Source organism: Macaca thibetana, chromosome 14 (assembly GCF_024542745.1).
Source record: "Macaca thibetana thibetana isolate TM-01 chromosome 14, ASM2454274v1, whole genome shotgun sequence".
NCBI classification, from domain to species: Eukaryota; Metazoa; Chordata; class Mammalia; order Primates; family Cercopithecidae; genus Macaca; species Macaca thibetana.
The window spans coordinates 97,887,442-97,909,977 of record NC_065591.1 but is presented as its reverse complement, the minus strand read 5'-3'; the positions used below and the strand labels follow the sequence as shown (position 1 = coordinate 97,909,977).

At 35.3% G+C, this 22,536-nt stretch overlaps 1 protein-coding gene across 10 annotated transcripts in view; it reads right to left on the bottom strand.

Annotated features, from left to right (window-relative positions):
* Positions 1-6,688: 6,688 nt before the first annotated feature.
* GRIA4 (glutamate ionotropic receptor AMPA type subunit 4) overlaps positions 6,689-22,536 on the bottom strand; it is a 373,574-nt gene continuing 357,726 nt past the window's right edge. For 4 of the 10 annotated variants that reach the window (XM_050758797.1, XM_050758796.1, XM_050758798.1 and 1 more), the window contains 2 exons: positions 14,564-14,698; positions 6,689-9,203 (listed from right to left, as the gene is read on the bottom strand). In XM_050758797.1, the coding sequence (XP_050614754.1) occupies positions 9,039-9,203; positions 14,564-14,698 (300 nt within the window). In that variant the 3' untranslated portion in view covers positions 6,689-9,038. Of the gene's footprint in view, positions 9,204-14,450; positions 14,699-16,953; positions 17,083-22,536 lie in introns of those variants that run through there. The other 6 variants (XM_050758794.1, XM_050758800.1, XM_050758801.1 and 3 more) reach the window with 6 other exon arrangements.

Genomic DNA, 22,536 nt, shown 5'->3' with positions numbered 1-22,536 from the left:
GCCTGCCCAGCCTCAGTCTTAGGCAGGCAGTTTTCACCTTAGCCTCAGGGATGGGACTTTCTCAGTATTTCTACCCTTCCATCTCCTGAAAGGAAAACTGTGGTTGATCTTGGGTGGGAGTTTTCTGCCTCTCTCCATCATAGTGTCCCTCTGAATGATACAGGTGTAGCATCTTGGGCCCATGACAGTTTCCTGCCTCTCTACCAGGGGTAGAGAATTTTTGCTTCTGTTCCTTCTCTGGAGGCAATGGTTCTTTGTCTGTGATGTGAAGATGAAAGAATGTGTTGCTCCTCCTCCAATAGCCTAAAAAGGCTTCTACTTTGTAGAAGATAAGGATCTGGGAAGTCAGGCATGTTAAGTATCCCAGTAGCTGCTGTTGACCTCCTGCACACCTGCCCCTCCAATGAAGTCTCTGTCCGGTCTCCTACCCAGCTCCCACTCTTTCTTCTAATCATCCAGTGGAGGGTCATAAGAAGCAGCTTCCAAGTGAATTCAAATTCTCTTTGTTCAGCAACCTCAACTGTTTCAAACTGACAAACTTGCCAACACTTGGTCTTTAAGAATTGATTAATATTTACCTGAATTATTCTTACCATTTGTGCTACTGCCAGTACAGCCCACTTCCTTTCTGCTGTACCAATTGTGAAACTGTGTAGCTCATCTCTTTTTGAAGGGGCTTGTCCTTCTTTGGAATTCAGTTTACTTGGTCACCATGAGCAGTGTTCTGATTTATAACAAAAAATATAATTTTGTAGATGATTAGGCTTTTTCCTATTGTTAGGGCAAAAGTAACATTTTTGAAGTGTTTTATTTCGTAGAAGCAGAAGCCCAGGGCTATACAAAGAAATAAGTGTAGTTTCATTTATCGAGCTCCTATTACCAGCTGCTGTGATAAGCAATTTGTAAACATTTATTCTCAACTTCACGGCCACATCAAATGCTAGGTATTATTGCTCCTATTTTGCATGTGAACCACAGGCTTTTTCCAGAGGTCAGAGAGTCAGTATCAGAACAAGGATTCACACTTAGTTTTGTCTGATTCTAATGCTGAGAATTTGTTCTTTCTGCTACTCATTGTTGCCTGTGGAACCAAAGAGTGGAGAAGTTGATAAAATAATCATGTAACAGTGGTATAAGTGCTCTTGTAGAGGTAAACGTAGGATCTACGGAATGTTTTTGAAAAGGATCTCCAAACTAAGAGAATCAAGAATGTCTGCCTGAAAAAGGGGTTTTTAGAATGCTTCCTGATGAATGAGTAGCAATTAGGTGTAAAGGAAAAATGCAATATGCAACACTTTGTGCCCACTCAGCTTCTTTTGAATAATTTTCTGTATATATTCCACATTATGGTTCTCTAGTAATAGCTAGTATTTGGTCTCCCTTTTTGCTATGTCATAGGCATGTGACTTAGCGCCACCAGTTAGATACTCCTACCTGAGGTTTGAATTGGAAAGAGACCATACGTGGAGCTCTTTCCTGTGAAGGTAATAGAGTACACTAGAGAGGTATCCCAACTTCAGAGGCAGTAGAAAAAGAAGTCCTAGCGGCAGTGTTCTATGTTCTCACGTTGTAGGTCCTTCCTGCCAGCTTCCATATATGTGTCCACTGTTAGTTGGACATGGCTTGGGAGCAGATCTGTGGCCTGATTTGAGTATCATTCTTGGCTACTTGGCCTTCAGCACTGATTCTCTGTCTTCACCCACCTGGGAAACTATTTCATTTCCATTAACAAATGTACTTGTTGCTTAACTAAGCTAGAGTAGATTTTGTTGATTATAACTGGAAATCTTGTCTGAAATAGGGGCAATCCAGGTAGAGGGAAAAACTGACAAAACTTAGAAGGGGAAGAAGATGAAGCATTCTGGAAACTGGAGCTGTGAGTGATTTAACGTTATTGGAGTGGAAAGTAGGTGAGAGACAACACTGAAGATGTTGACAGGCCTCATATATTGGACATAGAGTTATTTTAATCAGGAAGGTGACAGGATCATATTTATGTTTTAGGGAAATTACTCTGGTACCATGTAGGAAGTGAACTAGAGGGGGATATAAGTGAACAAGAAGTAAGGAAACCTATTAGGAGATAGTTGTAGTAATAACAGTGAGAAATTCTGAGTTCCTGAATCAAGTCAGTCACAATGTGGATGACGAGTACGTGACAGAGAAAGGAGAGATGCAAGATAAGGGAATTTAAGATGTTGATTGATTGGATGTGTGAATGAGGAAGAAAAGAGGTTATGGAATGATTCTCATGATTTGGGAGATTAGATGAATGCTAATACCACTCACTGAAACAGGGATACAAGAGGAGGTGGGAATGTAGAGTGAAAAATGAGGAAATTTGATATGTTGTAATAGCAAAGTCAAAAAGAGATAAACGGTAGGCAACTGAGTACGTAAGACTTGAATGGAAGACACAGATTTCATTGTTGATAATGTATAAGTGACTGTAGACAGTTTGATGATAGTGACATCAACCAGGTGGAATATTCCTATGGGAAGAGAAGGGTGCAAAGGTTACAACCCTGAGTAATAGCAACATGTAAGGACTGGTTGAGGGAAATGGAGAATATAAAATAGACTGAGAAGAAATAAATAGAGAATTAGGGGGAATATAATAGTATCATCCATGCCAATACATAAAGAGATCAATTTGATTTTGTTCCATATTGAAATGTTTATTTAAATATGACTACGAGATATTTATTGGTGACCTTCGGAAGAACATTTTGGTAAAGTGACGTAGCCAAGTAGAGGAGTTCAATAGTGGATTAAAGGCCACTCTTTCCAATCACTAGGGTGCAAGGAAGAAGAGAAGTGGGTCATCATCTGAAGCAAGATGAGAAGGTAAACGATCACAAGGTCTGATGCATTTCCTTTGGTGCAAATAGCATAGAGGCAAAGACCCATGGGAAGTCAAAGAACTGTCGGGCTAAGGGTTAGATGAATCATCTGTACTGACCTTGAAGTTGTTTAGGATGATACTATATCTTGGGGTGCACAGGAAGAATAAGCCAAATGCCAAAATCATTTATGAATGTGGGGCAATTATAGATAAGTCAGCAGGCAAAAATGAACAAGCAGGCAGTGCATTTTAACAGTATGATTAGATGAGAAGAAATTTTTTTTACTATTGTCATGTTTTAATTTTAATTTTTAATTGATGATAGTTGTACATATTCGTGAGGTGCATAGTGATGTTTTAATATGTATATATATATAATTTATAGTGTTCAGATAAGGACCATTAGCATAGCCATCATCTCAAATATTTATCATTTCTTCATGTTGAAAACATTCAGGGGGAAGGATTTTTATATGTGGGCTGTAATTGTAAGGACTGACATTCCTTTTCCTTCTAGGTTTGTGGTACATGGAGTGGTATTATCAGGAGATGGGACAGTGCTCTGGGGAGAACTTGAGGGTGTTCAGGGATTCCTTACTTTATATGAGGGTCTTAGGGAGAATGGTGGCAAAGTCAGAGAGAGAGAAAAGTGGTGGGAAGATGAATGAGGAGAAGGAAGAAAAGTGCAGAAGAGTATTGGAAGGAAAACGTGGACAAGACAGAGAGAGATTATTGGAATGATTTTGATGTGAGACTGTGACCAAGGATGACATGGATATAGACCTACTGGGTTGAGCCTCAGGGTTTTCATTTTATCTCTAATTAGTGTCACCAGTTCCTGTGCAAGTCCCAATGAGCCTGCAGCCACCTACTTTGATGGTGGTCTTGGAAGCATAAAGATGCTGGCTGACATTGACTGTGCTTAGATGTAAAAACAGAATATTGGTGGGAAGTATGGTTCTGCGAAAATCTCAGGCAGATGGGATTTTTAAAATGCCCTGTTTTCGAAGTTTGACACAGTACCACTTTAATGTGGTCAAAGGATTAGGCAAATCTCTAGATTGAGCCAGCTGTGAACAAAATTGTTCCAAATCCCTTCTTTGTTTAAAAATAAATCCTGAAAAACTCACATTTATGCTGGAAATTAGCTCTGAGGAGCTGGCAGAAGTTTTTATACAGGGAATGATCATGAATTTCTTTAGAGGGTCTTTATTCATTCATTTCTTTATTCATTTAGTCAAACAGTTCATTAAATCATGTATTGAAACACTGATTGCCTATGACTACAGACCTACCCAACTGCACAAATAATGTTCTATAGACACAGTTTTAAGCCATTACTAAGTGTTTAGGAACTTCAGAAGTTTTGGTGAAATGTGCAAACTCTGAGAAGGAAATCATAATGGTATATTACTTGAACAGGCTGTCTTCATACTTGGGATTGCGGAACTACGAAACTCTTAAGTAACCTTTTCCCTCAAACCATGTACTAGGCATTGCGATTTAACAAAAATTTTCTTTAGTGATATATATTTTTCTGTTTTTTGCTTACTTTGTTGTTGATGACACTTTCTAGTCAGTACTAGTGGCTAAAAAACAGGTATTTATGTAATGGAAGTTTCGTCAACCTGCCATTTTCTTCAGACTCAGAAAAAATTGAATGAACCCTTGTTCTTTGCCACATGGAAGCAAAATCCCAATCTAGATTTCTGCATATCTCTGTGGGAAGGAGACATATTTTTAGGGTTATTTATAGCCTAACATCCATGGAAACATGGGACTTAGAATTTTCTCTTTGATTCCCTCCTTCAAGGAAACCACAAATGCCAGTCTGTGGCATGTGGGGAAACTTAAACTGGAGGCACACATGTCACAGGAAGAAGATTACATAGAACATTCCACATCTAACAGTGTAGAAATTATATGTGAACTTTTCTGTTCTCTCAAGTCCTCTTGGCCACCCAGGGGGATCCTATGGGTCTTTTACCCAGCTTTCTGCTTTCTAAATGTCTTCTTTCCCTTTATCTTTTACTTTTCCTCATTTTCTTAATCTACTTTCCCCCCCAAAGGAAAATAAAGTCAAAGACAGACCAACAAACAGGCTTTTCTTATTTCATGGAAAACAGTTGGGTTTTCTGTTGCTATTTGAGATACAATTTCTAAGTCTTATCTCTTGCTCTTTATAATTTATTAAAATATTTCATTGAAAAAGAAAAGTTCTCCTTTGAAAAGACTACTGGTATTAGCTGCTTAGAAAATACATAATTGTATCACCTACTATATTTGCATTTGGTTTTACAAAAGTTAAGTTCTCTAGCTCGCTGAACTATCTGAAACTGAAATCCTTCTATAAACGTGTATGAAAAAGTACATTTTTCAGGCAGCATCTTTTAAATAGGTATAAGGCAGATGAATCTGCACTTTTTTGTCTGTTTTCCATAAACTTTCCTGGATGTCACTTTTCATTTAGTTCTTATTTCTATCACCACTTCACTGGTGTTGCAAACTGGGATATTTTACTTTCTAGGAAAATTATCTGAATATTTTTTTCCACGGATACTAACTTAATATGTAAAGTTTTGTTTATGAATTGACAAAAATATATAGAACAACTACTCCGTGCTATTCTTTAGGGAAATGGAATGAGTTGATAGTCTGCAAGTACATTTTGAACAAATAGTTATTGAATTGAGTGTAACAAAGTTGTTCTCTTGAAGGCTCTTTAGATCTTTCTAACATGCACATTGAATGCATTTAACTAGCTGATCTAGCCTCAAAGTTAGCTTTAGCCAATATGTTCAGAATCAATACACGGTGATCTTGTTTGGTAACTGGGTTCTTCACTTCGTGGGACCATATGTTTTAAATGAAAAGTTAAGTTTACGTTTAACTTAAACATGAATGTTTTAAAGTCATATTTCCTAGTTTTAAAGCATATCACCAGACTGGAATCCAGAGAGAGAGCCCGTTTTACTGATGTCAAACTTAAAATTTTTGTTTTGGCCAAAATTATTCTTTACTATAAGAAATAACTCTCTAACTTAATATCATGAATCCACTCTGAGGCTTAAATGAAAGATACCTTTGGAAATATGGCTAAAAACCACACCAAAACCCTTTTCTGGGCTTGCTTTCTTTCTTTCTTTCTTTCTTTCTTTCTTTCTTTCTTTCTTTCTTTCTTTCTTTCTTTCTTTCTTTCTTTCTTTCTTTCTTTCTTTCTTTCTTTCTTTCTTTCTTTCTTTCTTTCTTTCTTTCCTTTTTTTTTTTTTTTTACAACAGTTTATCCAGTCAAACAAATGATCCACAGCTATATACAATTACATGGAATATAGTCTCATCTGATCAGAAAATTTATCAGATCAACTTTTTTTTTAAGCCATGCTTTCCAGTGACATAGACAACACTATGAAATCAGCCAACCTGCAACCTTCATTTGGCTCACCATATACACATGCTCCTCGACTTACAATGGGGTTATATCCCAATAAACCCATCTTCAGTTGAAATAGTGTAAGTTGAAGATGCATTGAATAAATCTAACTTGTTGAACATAATAGGTTAGCTTAGCACACCTTACATGTGTTCAGAACGCTTATATCAGCCTCAAAGTCACCTAACACAAAGCCTATTTTATTACTAAGTGTTGAATATCTCATGTAACTTATTGAGTACTGTACTGAAAGCATATCATTTTTGCATCATCATAAACTTGAATAATCATGAGTCGAACGCTCATTAAGTTGGGGACCATATTACTTAAAATATACTCTAGAGACTCTTAATAGAAAACGATGCTGTTTTTCTGCTTTCACTTAATTAAATTAATTCAATTCAATTCAAGTATTCATTCAACAAATATTTATTAAGCACCTACAATATGCCAGGCACTGTGCTGGGTGCTGGGGATACAACTGTGAACATGATAGACACAGTCCCTGCCCTCAAGGAGCTTACAGTCTAGTAGTTATACAGACAAGTACACAGGCAATTACAACGCAGTATGGTAAGTGCTGTGATGGGCGAAAGACATTAAAAAGGGCACCTAACTCAGTCTCACAGGCAGGGAGGTGGTGGATAGTCATGGAAATCTTTTCAGGGCAAGTAAAATTCAATTTGAGTATTGAAGGATGACTATAAGTTAGTCAGGTAAAGAGGAGACAGGGAGGAGTTACGCAGTGAGGAAATAGTCTATGCAGTGCTCCATGTGCTGCTTTGGAGGTTCATTTGCTGACGGGAGTAGCTGGATAGAAGTGAGAGAAGTCCTGGAAGAAATAAGCAAGGGCCAGGTCATGAAGGGGCTCATGTGATCTTCTCAAGAGCTTGAAATTTTTCCTGAGGGACGTGTGTGTGTGTGTGTGTGTGTGTGTGTGTGTGTGATTTATACTGTTTAAGATTGCTCTTACTGCAGCACAGAGATTGAATGGGGAATGGGATCTTGAGAGTTGATGGAAGAAAATCAATCCTTCAGCTTTTCCAACTTTATTTTCCATAATATCATACCCTGTGCTCTCACTAGCCCATCTAATGGCATTCATTCCTTAAATGAGCCATTGATGTTCATGGCTTTGGGCCACTGCTCACTCATATGGCTCTTTACACATTCTCCTCCTATTAAAACTCAACTCATCCTTCAAGACCAGACTTCTGAAATCATCCTAACTTGTGCTTTCTGCCAATACCCTAAGTACATGATTTTTATCTGTATTAGAGTATTTATTTATTATTTCAAATGAACCAAACCTTCTTTTGGACCATATTACTTTAATTCATACGTAAGGTGATTTTTATAAATAAACATGGGTATAATTTTTTTTTACAATTTCCAGTTGAAAACAAAGACTAATTCTTCATTTGTTATCTACCCCAAACTATTATGAATGCCTTCATATGATTTAAAGGGAACAAAGGGAATAAGGGGAGAAGCCCAAGAGACACACAATTTTATGCAGCAAAATACAGTCAAGTAAAATTTCAACACACAATTACAAGGTATGTTGTTGTTAGGACAGTGATTCATTCCCCAACTCAAAGACGCCATCTTTGACAATTCGATCTGTTAATGAGTCAAAGATCTGAAAGAGAGGGGTCGCTTAGTATGCAAAAAATAATGAGGGCTAGCTACATTTTCCACTATGGCCCACGACTATTACAATCTCTCTTATAGTCTTATAATTTCTCAAATAACTTTTATAAGGATAAGAAAAAACTTTTAAGCTCTGTAGATATTGTAAGAACATCTGCTGTTTTATTCTTTTTGGTGGGTACAAAAACCACAATTTTGTACACAGAAGATTATAAATAATACTGTTAACATGAGTGACCCATAGTCTCTTCTGAGTCTACACCGCAGACTGGTGATTGAACCTAAACGTTCTCTTCCTTTTGCTTTTCTTCCTGGTTGTGAGACAAAAGCAATCTGTGAACCGACTCATGTGACAGAGTGAAGTTTACAGCAAACAAGAAGATGACCAACAACTTTTATAAAAAAAAGTCTCTAAAGTTTATTACAGTGATGGCATTTATATCAATTATTGCAATGTATTGTTCCCTAAGATGGTTAGAAAAAAGAATTGTGTTGTCCTCTACTGAATTTACATCAGTTAAAAAGCAAGCATGTTTCAGTATTTGTTTTCTCCAAAGTAAGTGTAAATACTTCCTTTATTTTTTTCCCCACAGGATTTACATGTTTGTTCATTATTTTCTTATCACAGTTTAGTGATTTGTTTTCTCAGCTGGATTTTCTTCCATGGACTATATGGGTGTTCTGGAGACACAGGTTAGCATGTTCACGGACTTCTATAACTATTTTATCCTTTCCGGTGAAGACAAAGGCCTTTCTGAGCAAGAACTTCACAGTTTAATGCGCTAACTCGCAAGTCTGATTAGTTTTTGAGTCCATTCAAATGAAATTTGTTGCTGTTAATACACCCATCCCAGATCCCTCCCCCACCCACTCCCCGAAAAAAACCTAAATTGTGAGTTTTCCTGATATAAAATCTGAGTTTGGGTTTCCGAGCTGAGCTCATGCACACGTTGCTGCTGCTGATGTCCGGCCAGCCCGTTAGGACGGACTTCCCGTTCTCAGCCAAAGGATTGGTTTAGCAAAGACCCGCGCGTGGCGTGTTCCTCAGGGCTGCGTTTCCATCAGTCACCAACACAGTTTAATTAAGGCACTCAATTATTTTTTTGGTTTTTATGGTAGGTCCGATGCAATGACAGCCAATCCTGAACTTTGTCTGATTGCAGTTCCAGCGTGTACAGCCTTTGGGCAGTCAGGCGTCAAGACGCGGCCATTCTCTCCCACACTCCCAGTGATGGATAATCTGGCTTTGTTTCTTATGGCTTCAGAAAAGGTCAGCTGGGTTGCATGGAAAGGAAGCAGAAAGAACGCGGAGTGTTACCATATTTCTGTTTCTTCAACAAAATATTCCACAACAAACACCGAAATATCAATAATTAGACATCTGCATTTTTTTCCATGTTCTTTTGGTCATATGAAAACTGCTTATCCAGGGAAAGGAAAGCTTAACTACACCGAAGAATGAATCTGTCTAGAGTTTGTGGTCCTACCTGTGGAAAAACTCATTCTAAAATCATAATATTTAACTACTGTTAGTAAATCTGGGCAGGAAACATCTTTTAACTTGCTGCACTGTATATCTTAGTACTTCTGGATGAGCTTAAAAGCTCTTTTATGTTTGACAACATTCTTTAGATAGTATTTCCTTGTTATGAAATGTCTTTACAGTGCAAGGATTAGACTCTCAGAACTAATGAAGTACCTAAACAAACTATATGTATAGACTTCGTGACAGATCTTCCTGTTTTATAACACAGACCTATCCACAGACACTTCATTCATTCACACCAGTTATAGACATGACCCAGAACAGCACAATTAGTGACATATAGTTCACTCTATGCTATTATGGACACTAAGGCTCCATATTTTAAGAACTGTATTTAAAAGGGGTGCACTGAAAAGGGATATGTTTCAAAGCCAACTGAATGGTCATCACTGGGGAACCTCCCATATTGAGGTTAAAGAGTCAGGGAACTGAAATCAGTAAATTCCTGTTCCTTATCCATTAGATAGCAGATAACATTATACAAAGGAGAAACAGGCACTGTTATTATGTTAGTCTCATTACCGTTCATTCACTGTCTAAATTCTTTCTAGTAGCTAGAATTATAACTTAAGAGGAAAATAGGGTAAAGGAGCGATTCCCTAAGTTTGTTATGACTTAGTTCATAACTCACAACTCATCATGTATCTAATTTCCTGTTGTGAATTCAAGTTTATCCAAATCTTTAGGAAATTCCATCCCTGTGTTTATTCTGCCCTGGAGCTTAAATATTAGAATAATTATATATTAAGTAATGAAATCAGTAAATAGTTTAAAAACTGGTGGAATAAAAATGTTTACAGATCAGTTACTCTGAAAACTTCAGAAAGTTGAAGTCAAATTGCTAGTAATGACATATAAATGACAAAATCAAGGTCAATATCACAGTTCTGTTTCAGTAAACAGTCTTAAAAATTAATGCTTATCATCATAATCAGAATTGGGGATATGGTCTTTACAGAAACATGGATAGCTTTTATATTTAGAAATCATGGAAATATAATGAGGATTTTAGAGAAAAACAACACTTCTACCTGATTATCTTCTATTAGCCCCTTGAAATCAAAGTTCTTCTGACTTTTATTTGTCACATAATAGGCACTCAGTAAATATTTGTTGAGTGGATGAATAACCTTATATAGGCAGATACTTTTTCTCTTTCTTGTAAATGAAACTGATAGGATAATATTCTAAAATTATTCATAATTTATCAAATCTGTACACTAAAAAGGGTAGATTTTATTGTATGTAAATGGTACCTTAAAAATGTAAATGAATACATTGCCCACTATTTTAATCAAGAACCTCACTCATATAGAATAATCTCACCAAAGGAACTAAAAAGGATACATGGTTGCAGTAGTCTCGGTTTTTGAAGTGAGACTCTTGGGAGATTGTTTTATTGGAGGTGAATATTTTCCTACTCAATATTAGAGTACGTATGCTTTTGGGTGTGTGTATAAAAAGAAGCATTAGCAAAGCAGTACTATTTATATCAAGAAAATCTAGCAACAAAATGGATTTAAGAAACATAAGCCAAGACTTGGTATCAAGATGCTAAATAGCTTTCTAGTGTAATCTTTTCAGTTTTATGTGTTTTAGATGGACATTTTGGGGGTCAGAACCCTTTAGTGAGTACCTAATTATATGGAACACTCCGGTTACAGCATTGGCATTTTTCATAATCTTCTGAAGAAAAGAATTTGGGAGCAGATTTAGGAAGTTTATATTAGTTAGATAAAACCATATGCTGAGGAAAACAAGAAAAATGAATATCTATGAGTCTAATCCAAACCATTGTATTAGCCCATCTTAAATCTTTGGATCCCCAAACCACTCAGTCGCCAAACCACTCACCTCTTGTTTAACAAGAGATTTGGGAAAGATAGTTCCAGAGAATTCATAGGTACCTACTAATCACTAAACTTAAAACCAAGATCAAAGTCTGAATATGTTTCTTTAGATTCCCTTTCAACATTTAATGTTAAGTAAAATAGACAATTATTTGTTAAAATCCACTAGTTTAGCTTTGTTTTAATTTTTCTTCAAGAGGAAATGCTAAAATACCATTAATAAAAGCATGGTAATTTTAAAAAAGTGTTTACAGAAGGTTTTTGCCATAAAAATCTGTTTTTGTTTTCTTTCTTTTCTTTTCTTTCTTTCTTTTCTTTTCTTTTTCTTTTTTTTTTTTAAGACAGAGTCTCGCCCAGGCTGGAGTGCAGGGGCATGATCTCAGCTCACTGCAAGCTTCACTTCCCAGGTTCACGCCATTCTCCTGCCTCAGCCTCCCAAGTAGCTGGGACTACAAGTGCCCACCACCATGCCCAGCTAATTTTTTGTATTTTTAGTAGAGACGGGGTTCCACTGTGTTAGTCAGGATGGTCTCGGTCTCCTGACCTCGTGATCCTCCCACTTCGGCCTCCCAAAGTGCTGGGATTACAAGCGTCAACCACCACGCCTGGCCTTCTTTCTTTTCTTGATCATGTTTGTGAGGAAAGGAAAACTTCCAAAGGTTGAACAACTCCATATAATCTCAAATACACCCTCCTCTTTTATAGATTAATGCAATGAAGTGTATTACTTAATAAAATTTTGACTTATTTTTCTTTAAATCTGTTTTAGCATTTTTATTTCCTATACTTAAACATCATCTGCGTCTTCCATAAAATGCCATTTCTATTCATCTTGATGTGAACCTTTTGAGGCTCCTCAAACTGGAAAACTTTCTAGTAATTTTACATATGGTCTGGGTTTTGTTGGATTGCTGTGGCTTATGTTCCCTTGAGGGAAGATCACTTTTTACTAGAATCTACCACAGATTGAAGGTGTCAGGTTTTGTTTTTGGGATTCTGGGGCAATATTATTTTCGAATTACCAATCATTTCCATAATTATGGCCATAGAGTTTATGAAAGTTTTCCTTTAATTTGAGAGTACAATAAAAACTGCTTACTTATAAGTTTTGACAGGCACCGATTATTTCATTTATCTTGAATGCTACTGCCTTTTAAAATGTCAGACGAATGCTTCCTATTTATTTGAAATGTATTGTCTTAAATGTTCAAATCTACCTCTAAAGGCAATTCATGTGAACTTCAATGTCAAGTTGTAACTCCAAATACAATGTTATATATAAATTGTATATATATGATGTGCAAATTTACATCTCCTTTTAATAACTTCCCTGAACTTAGAAATGAAATAGCATACATAGTATTTCTTTCTAAAAATTTCTAATACTCTTTTTTTATTTGCTTTGCTTCCCACCCTTGTACCTTGCTGATGATGACTGGAGTGCCTTTGTTATGTCAAAGAAAAGTCAGTTTTAATGAACTGGTAACAAAACCTAGTAAGGACATCTTACAAAATTCATCTCAGAATTCAGTCCAAATAATTGGTTCTGAAAATTAATCAAGTATTGTTTTTCTCAGTTTGAAAAAAGTCTCTCATTAACTCTGTAAACATTAAGATGAAAGCATTCCTCTAATGGCTAGGACACCTTGATATTATCCCACTTTGTAGTTTTGCTATTATAAGACATGTTAAAAATGTTTGGATCGAGTGAATTGAGGATTTAGTTCTTAATTCTTTTTCACAAAATTAGGAAAGAATCATTTTGGAACTATCTATGTGCTATTGTACTCAGTCACTGATTTCTACATTATGGATGAAAGCAATTATATCTAGATTAAAAGGGATGGCATTGACTCTTTGCTTTAAGATACAAGTATTTCAAAAGCTTTCATATAAACAAATATAAAAATCAAGTGTGTTTAGCTGGTGTAAGCTCAGATGTACATCTTACTGAAAGTATATTGGGTTTTTGACTCTAGGGTACATCAAGTACCAAATATCTCTTGGAAGTTCAAAGACTCATTTATCATTGTAATGAAACTGAGCAGCCTATTCAGTTAGCTATTATAGATAATTTTAGAAAATGGGTTTCAGAGTCCTGATTTTAGGAAGAGCAATAACAAATCCTTTCAGATCTTATTTTAAAACGACTTCCTATTACTAGAGGAAAGAAGAAGTACACATTTAGATTTTTTTTAAAATAACCTCCATCTCCTATATTTTACTGAATGCTTACAATTTTTTATTGTGCCATGATGAGAGGATGTGAGTAAGTGGTGCTGACCTGGATTGCTTAAAAGCAATTGAAATGAAAAAAAAAAAAAAAAAAAGCTCATAATGACTCACTGCAATTTTTATCTTTTTCTGAATCTTTCTTATAGGACACAAATATTGCTGATGTCTCTGATGGAAAAACTGCTGTATTGCCTAAAATGTCTATTTACCTTAGTGATACTTTGAGCATAAAAGTTGAATTTCATCTAATAAATGTGAATTGTAGTCAAAATTCTGATCATCACTCTTCCTTAAAGTTCTGGCTCAAGGACTACCATCGGATAAATAAAAAGTGGGATTTCATGTTTTAAAAATGTAGAATAATGACTAATGTACAACAAATTAGAAGAGGAGCCAAAATTCATTGAGCACATACTCTGTGCCTTGGAGTTTTTACATGTGTTGGTCCTCAGAAAACAATATGACCTTGTCAAAAATAGGCAACTATCTGGGTTTTGATCACTTGGAACAGATTTTGTGCTTATTTTTTAGCACCTACCCTAAAATTGAACTGTTACAGGAAAGATTTGCCCAGTCGATATGCAAGGAAGCCCAGATCTAATTTCCAATTTTCCCCAAATTTCAGGTAGAATATACTGTTTAAATCATTTCACAGAGCAATTCTGGTTTGTTTTTTATCTTTCTGACCCTTGCAATGCAGATATCTATTGGCAACATAAAGTTTCAAACAGTACATCTGCAGCCAAAGAAAACCGAACCAATTTGCACTGAAGTTTTCAAAAATATAAAGCTCTAATTAGAAGCAAGCAATACCACCACCGGACAGACAGGTCACAACACTGCGTTCACAGGATGCATCCCCCACTCACTGTAGTCGGCCCTAAGTCCTACCCCTAAATTTTAATACTTTCGGTTCCATATACGTTGTAACCTTCTCTATAGGTTGCTAAATTCTGTGTATTCTGCGAGGAAGTTGGGTTAAAAGTCTGTGCACTCTTTGCCACCTTCATTCTCTTCGCTTCTGCCCTGGACTTGTAACAGAACTCTATCAAAGCCACCAGCATTGCCAAGCCCAAGCCGCCAACCAGAATGTAGAAGACGCCTGCTACGTTGCTCAGGCTCAAGGCACTCGTCTTGTCCTAGGGGGGGATAAAGATATTTCAGTTAACTGCAGAAATGTCACATCCTAAAGGTAAAAGAACACATGAAATCCAAAAAGCCAATGAAAGTAAACGCTTAATTTAACCTGAAATTATTTACAAGTATAAGTCACTGATGTAGGTTTATAATTTAAACATAAAGCTTATAGCTCTTGGGAGAAGTAAAATTATAATAGTTATCAACAAATTGTATCTAATTACATTCAATGAAATCAGTAACATTTTATCATTATTAAATATGCAATGAAAACCATTATACTTAGCCATATATAAGCATTTATATATTTACACAGGGTGGCAGAAGTGGGGTTATTATTGTTAAGTTTGAAAATGACAGGTTTAAAATCCAATTATGGGAGAAAGGGGACCTCTTTTGGCTTTGCTTCTATTAGAATATGCTTTTTAACGTCTGAGATTTCTCTTGAATAAATCCAACTCCACATTTCCTAGTTGAGCAACTAAGGAGTTGTTGAGCTGATAGTTTCACATTTTGTTCATCATTAATTTACCAAATATATGAAAATAATATGCCAAGGTATACATTATCTGTTCTTTCAGTGTCTACAAGGGAAGTCTCATGGAAAATGTTACTTTTACATATTTTACACTATTTATAAATAATTATATATGTGTAACTCAAGTACTTTTTAAAGATAACTTTTAAAAATATATAAATTATTATGGTCAATTGAAAAATAAGTTATTTATGGATGAATTTATAATTATTTTTATTAATTAAAAATACAATATCATTCCCACTTAAAAATGCTTAATCCATTAATATTTTAGAGATATTATTCTTCAGAGCTTCAGTATACATATGATCTCATAATAAATCCAGAATAATCTCTAAGTCCTACTCTTGTGATTGGAAGATACTAAAATTGTAACAAGAATTCAAAATTGTCTAATAAATTATAAATATGTTTATGACATAATATTATTGCAAGAAGTATTTTGGTAGGCTACTTGAAGGATGCCCTGTAGTCATTGTCTTCTCAGCAGGATGTTTTGTGCAAAATGTGATTCCGACCCTTAAAGAGTTTTATAGGAGAGTATTTAATTCAAAAGATGCACTATATACACTGTCACCTTAGTCACAACATCAACTGACGGCCAAACAATTTAGGGTAGCTTCATTTTAAAAATAATTACTCATTAAGTATTTGCGCTTGTCTGACTTTACATCAGGATTGCAGGTAATGGTTTAATTATCTGGCCAAGCTTGTCTCATTCCACTCTGGTTAAAAGACAGACAGAAAGGATTAAAATATAGGGATAAGACCTGAAAGGGATTCATTAATATTAATTTGTCTCCTTAAATTAACTGAGGCTCTCTCCTATTTAAACCAGTCATGTGTTTAATATCTTAGAATATCCAGTAATTTGTTTTCTTTCTTAAAGAAGATACAGAAAGAAATAAAAGGGGATTCCAAGAACCTTCAGCTCTGGCTTTCAGGTGCTGTTACTATAGTCTATCAACTTGTGTAGGTATTTAGACTCATTGATAAACCTGTGATTTTTTTTTTTAAATAAAAACATAACTATTTCCACTACTTTTATTTCTACTCAACAGAATTAGGCATGTAGGTTCCTGCATTTTTAATTTTTTTTCCTACATTGTTTTAAAAAGAATTTATGATTAAGAGATCTTAGAGCTTGAGAATATTATTCATAAACATTGATTAATTAAAACAATTTCAATTGGGTGAGTAGAATTGAAAGGTTCACTCTGTTTATCAGCACACAAATATAATAGGGCATCTTTAAACTAAATTGGAATGCTTGGCACTATGGTGACAAAAGACAGAACCTCTGAGTAAGCATTTATTTAATATTTAGAATCTCCTTTTTCTGGTTTACTACAGATTTCCTGTTTTGAGAATACATCAGTTCTTGAAATAACATGATTTCATGAAGTCTTTGCCTCCGAAACAAACATAAAAACTACCCCCAAAAACACTACTTTTATTAGTGGTACGTAAGTTTGAGAATAATACAGAAGGAATTTTATTATTTTAAAAAATTTTGCACTTTTAAGTTAATTTGAAAGTCTTAATATTGGGGAGCAGGTTGCAGTTTCCTGGAAAGACCATCCCTATGGTTGAAATTTATGACATTAGCTTTTAATTTAGGCAGTGGCTGAGTGTATAATGTTCAGTTTTTATGGTTTCCATATACTTTTAACAATTGCTCCCGTTTACTGCTTTGTGAACACAAGAGGAGGCCCCGAACTGCAGCGACTGACCTTGCTTCCAGAGTCCTTGGGTCCACATTCACCTTTATCGTACCACCATTTGTTTTTCAGCTTGTCTAAGACGCCTGCCTCACTGAGTTTCAAAACGGCAAGGTTTACAGGAGTTCTTCACGTGGAAAATAACATAAATAACATTATATATGTTATTTTATGTTATTCAAGTAAAACTACATTAGAATCGCATGGCAAAGTGACAGAGCAGAGGCCACAGTAGGTGCTATGTCTTGTACTGTAGGCCCAGGTTTAGAATCAGACATAAAACTGGGGCCTGCTCCATCGCTTTAGGTAACAGGCACATACTGCTAGGGAGGATTTTTAAATAAAATGTATGCAATTACTGTGAATCCAAAACTATTGGCATTGGTTGGGTTTCTGGAACATTTACCATTTTCCCCACGTAAATGTGGCAGTCATTCAAAATCCAGAAGCTTCTTTTTGTTGTCTTCCAAAATTAAGGAAGTAGCTGCAGGTTGACAGACAGACTGAAATAGAAGCTAGGTAGGACTGATTTCATTCCTTGCATGCATTATGATTTAGCTCATGGTATTTGATTTTATGCTATAAAAGTATGTCTAGAGTATCCATCATTAAATCGACTTCTTGACCACTTTCATCCAATACCTAATTGAAAAAGGAGTGTGATTTCAGTGTTACAAAAGACCATCTTATGCAGAGGAAGGTCATCAGGAGACAAATATTTAAATAATTATTATAAAGTATAAGCCCATGATGACACTTTCCTTCTAAATTGCAGTCTTTAACATAAATAATATCACCAGAAGCATCTATCTCGAATCTATCACCTATTTATCTTTTCATCTATCTTGAATCTTAAAGTATATTAATGTACTTTAAGTACAAGGTGAAGTGACTATAATGTATTCCACAAATTCTTACCAACAAAAAAAGACAGGTTAGAGGTTATCAAGATTTTTCTAAATAGACAAACTCCTCTTACAAGAAGACTCTATTTATATTTATGAGACTCTATTTGTTTCCTCTACCATCTTTGATTCCTTCAACACTAAATATTGTATTAGGAGTTTCAGGGAGGAGGACATCAGTCATTACCTGGCATCAATATTCCAAGGAATTTAATAATTCTTTCAGTTTTCACTCCCATATTATAATATGAAGGCCAAGATGATGAAGGGAAAGCAGAAACTTTTAGGATCTTTTGTTGTTACTGTTTTGTTGGCTTACTGGTTTTTTGTTTCGTCCCGAGACAGACTTGTCATATTCCTCTGGGCACTTTGTCTGGCTGTATCCCCTAATGTGCCTCAGTTCTTCTAGGAAATGCTGAGTGCATCTGGAGTTACAACACATGCATTTATTGGGGATTCATTCCAAAAACCTATCTACACAACTAGGAATTGCATTAAGAATGATGGTGATCATGACAGCTAACATTTACTGAGCATTTACTATGTACCAGGCACTGTTAAAAGCATTTTTCATGTTCACTAACATCATTTACATTTTACAAATGAGGAATCCAAAGCACAGGCAGCTTAATTTATCAAGTTACACAGCGAGGCAGTAGCCTAATCAGGATTCCTGATAGTATGACTTCATAGCTTTTGCAATTAAAAATATTAATAGCAGAAGACTCACAAAATGATGTTTCTAGTTAATTGGACTTTCTGGTTAAACTAAAACCCATTTTTTTGGTACGGTTAGTTTTGAAAAAAATTCTAAAATATAAATTTTTATTTTTGTTTATATGGTTTCTGGATATAATTTAAATTTTGTTTCAATGTTATATAACTATGGCTTAGGTTCATTGTTCCATTGAAGAAGTAATATACATTTGCCATGATCCTAGAATATGATGTTGATTTTTGGATTAAAATCTGACATGAGCATGATTTAATACTTTCTACTGAAAGCTGAATTTGGGGGTGGGGTGAGTTGAGGATTATGATTAATTGGGGTGCCTGGTTATTTTAAACCCAATTAATCTAGATTTTCCTATCCATACCAACCACTACTCTCTGCACCTGACCCCCAACCTCCATTTGTGACCTGATTGTTACAATAACCACACCTCTGGGTTTACTAGTGATGTGCAAATCCCTTGAGAGCAGAAGTCACATCTCATTTATCTTTGTAAAAAGGTATTTTCCAGAGTATCTGACTCAGAGTAGGTGCGCCATAAAGTAGCTCGATTTAAAAAATGACAGAGCAAGATTTTTGAATCCAGAGCAAGCTTTTTCTGGAACTGATACTCTAAGGGTTTTTAGGTCCCCAGACAAGCTCCCCAAAGTCTTTGTAACACATGTGTAGCTAAATTATATTAGCCTATATTGCAGTTCTTGAATGGGGTGGGTTGGGAGGAGGAGGACTCAGTGCTGAAAACCAGAGGAGAGTTTCCTTTTAAGTTTCTCCAAGAAGGGACAATTGAAGGCAAAATTGTGAATAAGATGAAGACTGCATTAGGCTTCTCTCTCTCATCTTAAGGCAGTCTTTTCTCCTATGACCTTCTTTTTCCCTCTGGCCTCTTTATTCTTTCTGCTATTTCACACCAGTAACCCGGTTTTAGAGGGTAAAATTAGATTAACACTTTGAATATAAGACATTTAGTATCAACCATAATTAATGTTCAACTGGTGGAATATCAGAACAAGGAATTCATTACCAGGAGAGTCCTTCTCCATGGGCTAGATTCCTTCAGTGTTTTTTGTTTACTACAAATTTTTTCCTTTCCACTTTTTCCTGGTGATGAATGCATATTTTCTGTACTAATTCCTTTATTCTTGCATTGGTTCCCAGGCTGTGATAGAGGAAAGCGGCTTATTTGTAAGTATAGCATCTATCAAAGTCAAAAATGGCTGTATTCTTCAAAGTGCCAAATTATCAGGAAGTGCACGACCAAATATAATGCCTAGAGAAAACATTATTGATAAAGTGATACTTACAAAATAATTTTTATATGAATATCCACATCTATGAGTGTGCATATTTTACACATGCAGAAACAGAATAAAGTATCAAATTAACAGAAAAAATAATTTTGTAGCTGCAATAATGGGTGACTGATGGTTGCAGCTGTTGCCAAAATTTCTAACTAGAACCAGGATTGAATAACTGGCATAAAAATTGGCCTAAAATTCTTTGTATGGTTTGTGCTTTGACTAAACCATACCAGGTTAACCAAAGTGGAGAATACATTTTAGACATTGCAATCAATATTTTAAAATTGGCTCATTCATTGTCAAGTAGTAAATTTTTGTTATTTTATTCCCAAGAGTGAGTATGAATTTCCTATGATCATAAAGGAGGACCATATCACAATAATATTAACTCATATGAACACTATCAAAGGATCGTTTTCAAATGAAGGAATTTGTACCTCGCAAATCATGCATTTCTGCTTTAATTTATTTCATGTAAGATGCAGGACCTTGTTCTTCATATCTTTTGTTAATTTTTTACTTCTCAAGGTGAAGCCTCTTGGCTGAGGACTGCTATGGTCAGAACTTCATAGCACTGAGAATGGCTGACAGGTGAGTGAGGATGCTAATTACTGCACATCCTGGAGTGTGACAGGGAAGCGGCTGCAGTGACCCCAAATAGTCCAGTTGTTCGTTATATTAAATCTGAGCTCCTTGAGGGAAAGGACAGTGGTAATTCTCTATTTCTACACAGGTACTGGCACATGGCTGCGTTCAAACACGAGTTTAATAATTTGCTGCTGAATGGAAGGCTGGAGAGGTTACAGTCCTGTGAATGACAAGTGAGTCAGGTCTCTCACAGAAACCTTTCCATGTGTGGTACAGGTTTCCATATTTCCCTTCTTCATTAGATGAGTCACTGTTGGGATAGTTAGTTTTCTCCTACCAAGATTCTGTATTTGAAGGTCAGCTAAGCCAGGATTTCAGCATGTGTATGCTGAGTTCTCTCTGTATTTTTCCTTCTGCACTGAATTGGCAGCATTGGTCTTTTCTGCTTAGTTTTACACATAAAGGCTTTAGAGTCAGCTGCATTTCTTACTTCAGGACTTCTCCTTATTTTACCTCTTTTGATGAAGATCAGGCCAAATGGGAGGGGCAAGGTAAGTTTACAAAGAAAATCAGTCACCCGAAGAAAGTACAAAATGAAAACGAAAAAGCAACAACTGCCTCCTAGTAATTTACTGTGATTTAAGTTAGGTCAGGCCAGTCAAAATATCATCTTTTATGACAAATTCAGAGTAGGGTATTATTAACGTTTAGAGTGCAACAATCTATTCTCTTGATGATAAACCTTAGACCAATATACAACCTATGTGGATTTTTTTTTTTTTTTGGTATAAAAACACATTCCTGGAGGAAAAAATAAAACATAATGTATTTCATTTTGGGAGAACATTTTATGTTAATTTTTTATAACATGTTGGAAACCTACTTGTTAAAATTTGAAATAGCATTCATTCTAAAACATTTTGTAGTTCATGTTTGGTGAAAGTAATGTCACTGCATAACTGTAAGAGCAAGCAATTTGATTTTGGAAACTACAGGGATAGATAGAAATTTATTCTTTTGGACAACAAATATTTACTGAATGTCCATTATGTACCAAACAATGAGTTGGATACAAGCTAATTAAATCTGACTGAGTTGTTCAGTTCATTTCAATAAATTAAAATGACTTTTGTTACACAGATTTTTCTAACATATGTATTTCTATTATGCTTGCTTATTTTTCTCCAGAAAACATCCTTAATGCACACCACAATGGGACTTCATTATTTATATTTGTGGAAAATTTTATCTGTAAAGCAGTGTTTTACTTCTCTTGTATTTGTGATAACAATAAAAATTTGAAAACAAAGTTTTTTCTAATGGAATAGATTATTTTTGTTTTGATTTTCTCTGATGTTATTCTATGATATTTTCTGTTATTTCTAATTTGCATGAAAGAATGCTAGGTTATTATAAAATTTAATAATTTTCTCTATGTATATATTTATATATTTATGAAAACGATCAGAAAATTTGAGACAGTTGGAGCTCCAAAACATAAAATAAGTTATTACTCCTTAAGACGGTGCCTAGAATGGAGACAAAAGTTTGTCCTCCCTCCTGCTGAAATAGAACTAGTTATTAGATGGGAAGGTGTAAGTGAGCTTAATTTGAAAGGCTTTTTAGATTAGGTGAGAAATTTCCCATCCATGAACTGTTTTCTTTAAGTCTAAAAATATTGATACATAATGAAGAAGGGCTCTGGGACACTAGTATATTCTGTTAATTGCCTACTTTTTTGTTCTTTAGATATTGCTTAGAAATAAAAAAAACCCTATTATTTTAGGAAGCTGGAGTCAAGATATGAAGTGAAGACAAAGTTGAGTTGATTTTGTTTTTGTTTTCTGATCATTTTGCAATTTGATCCATTTATGGAAGGCAAAAAATGTGTAGTTCATATGAGAGTCTTTGATTTGTTATTTAACTTGAATAGAATCTGAGAGTTTTAGATGGAGAAAACTTTTTTGTAGGCACCCTAGACAGGTCTATGTGGAGTCAGGCTATTGTTGATACTGAACAATATTTGGTAGAAGTTCTGGTAAAGTAATGGTGAAAAA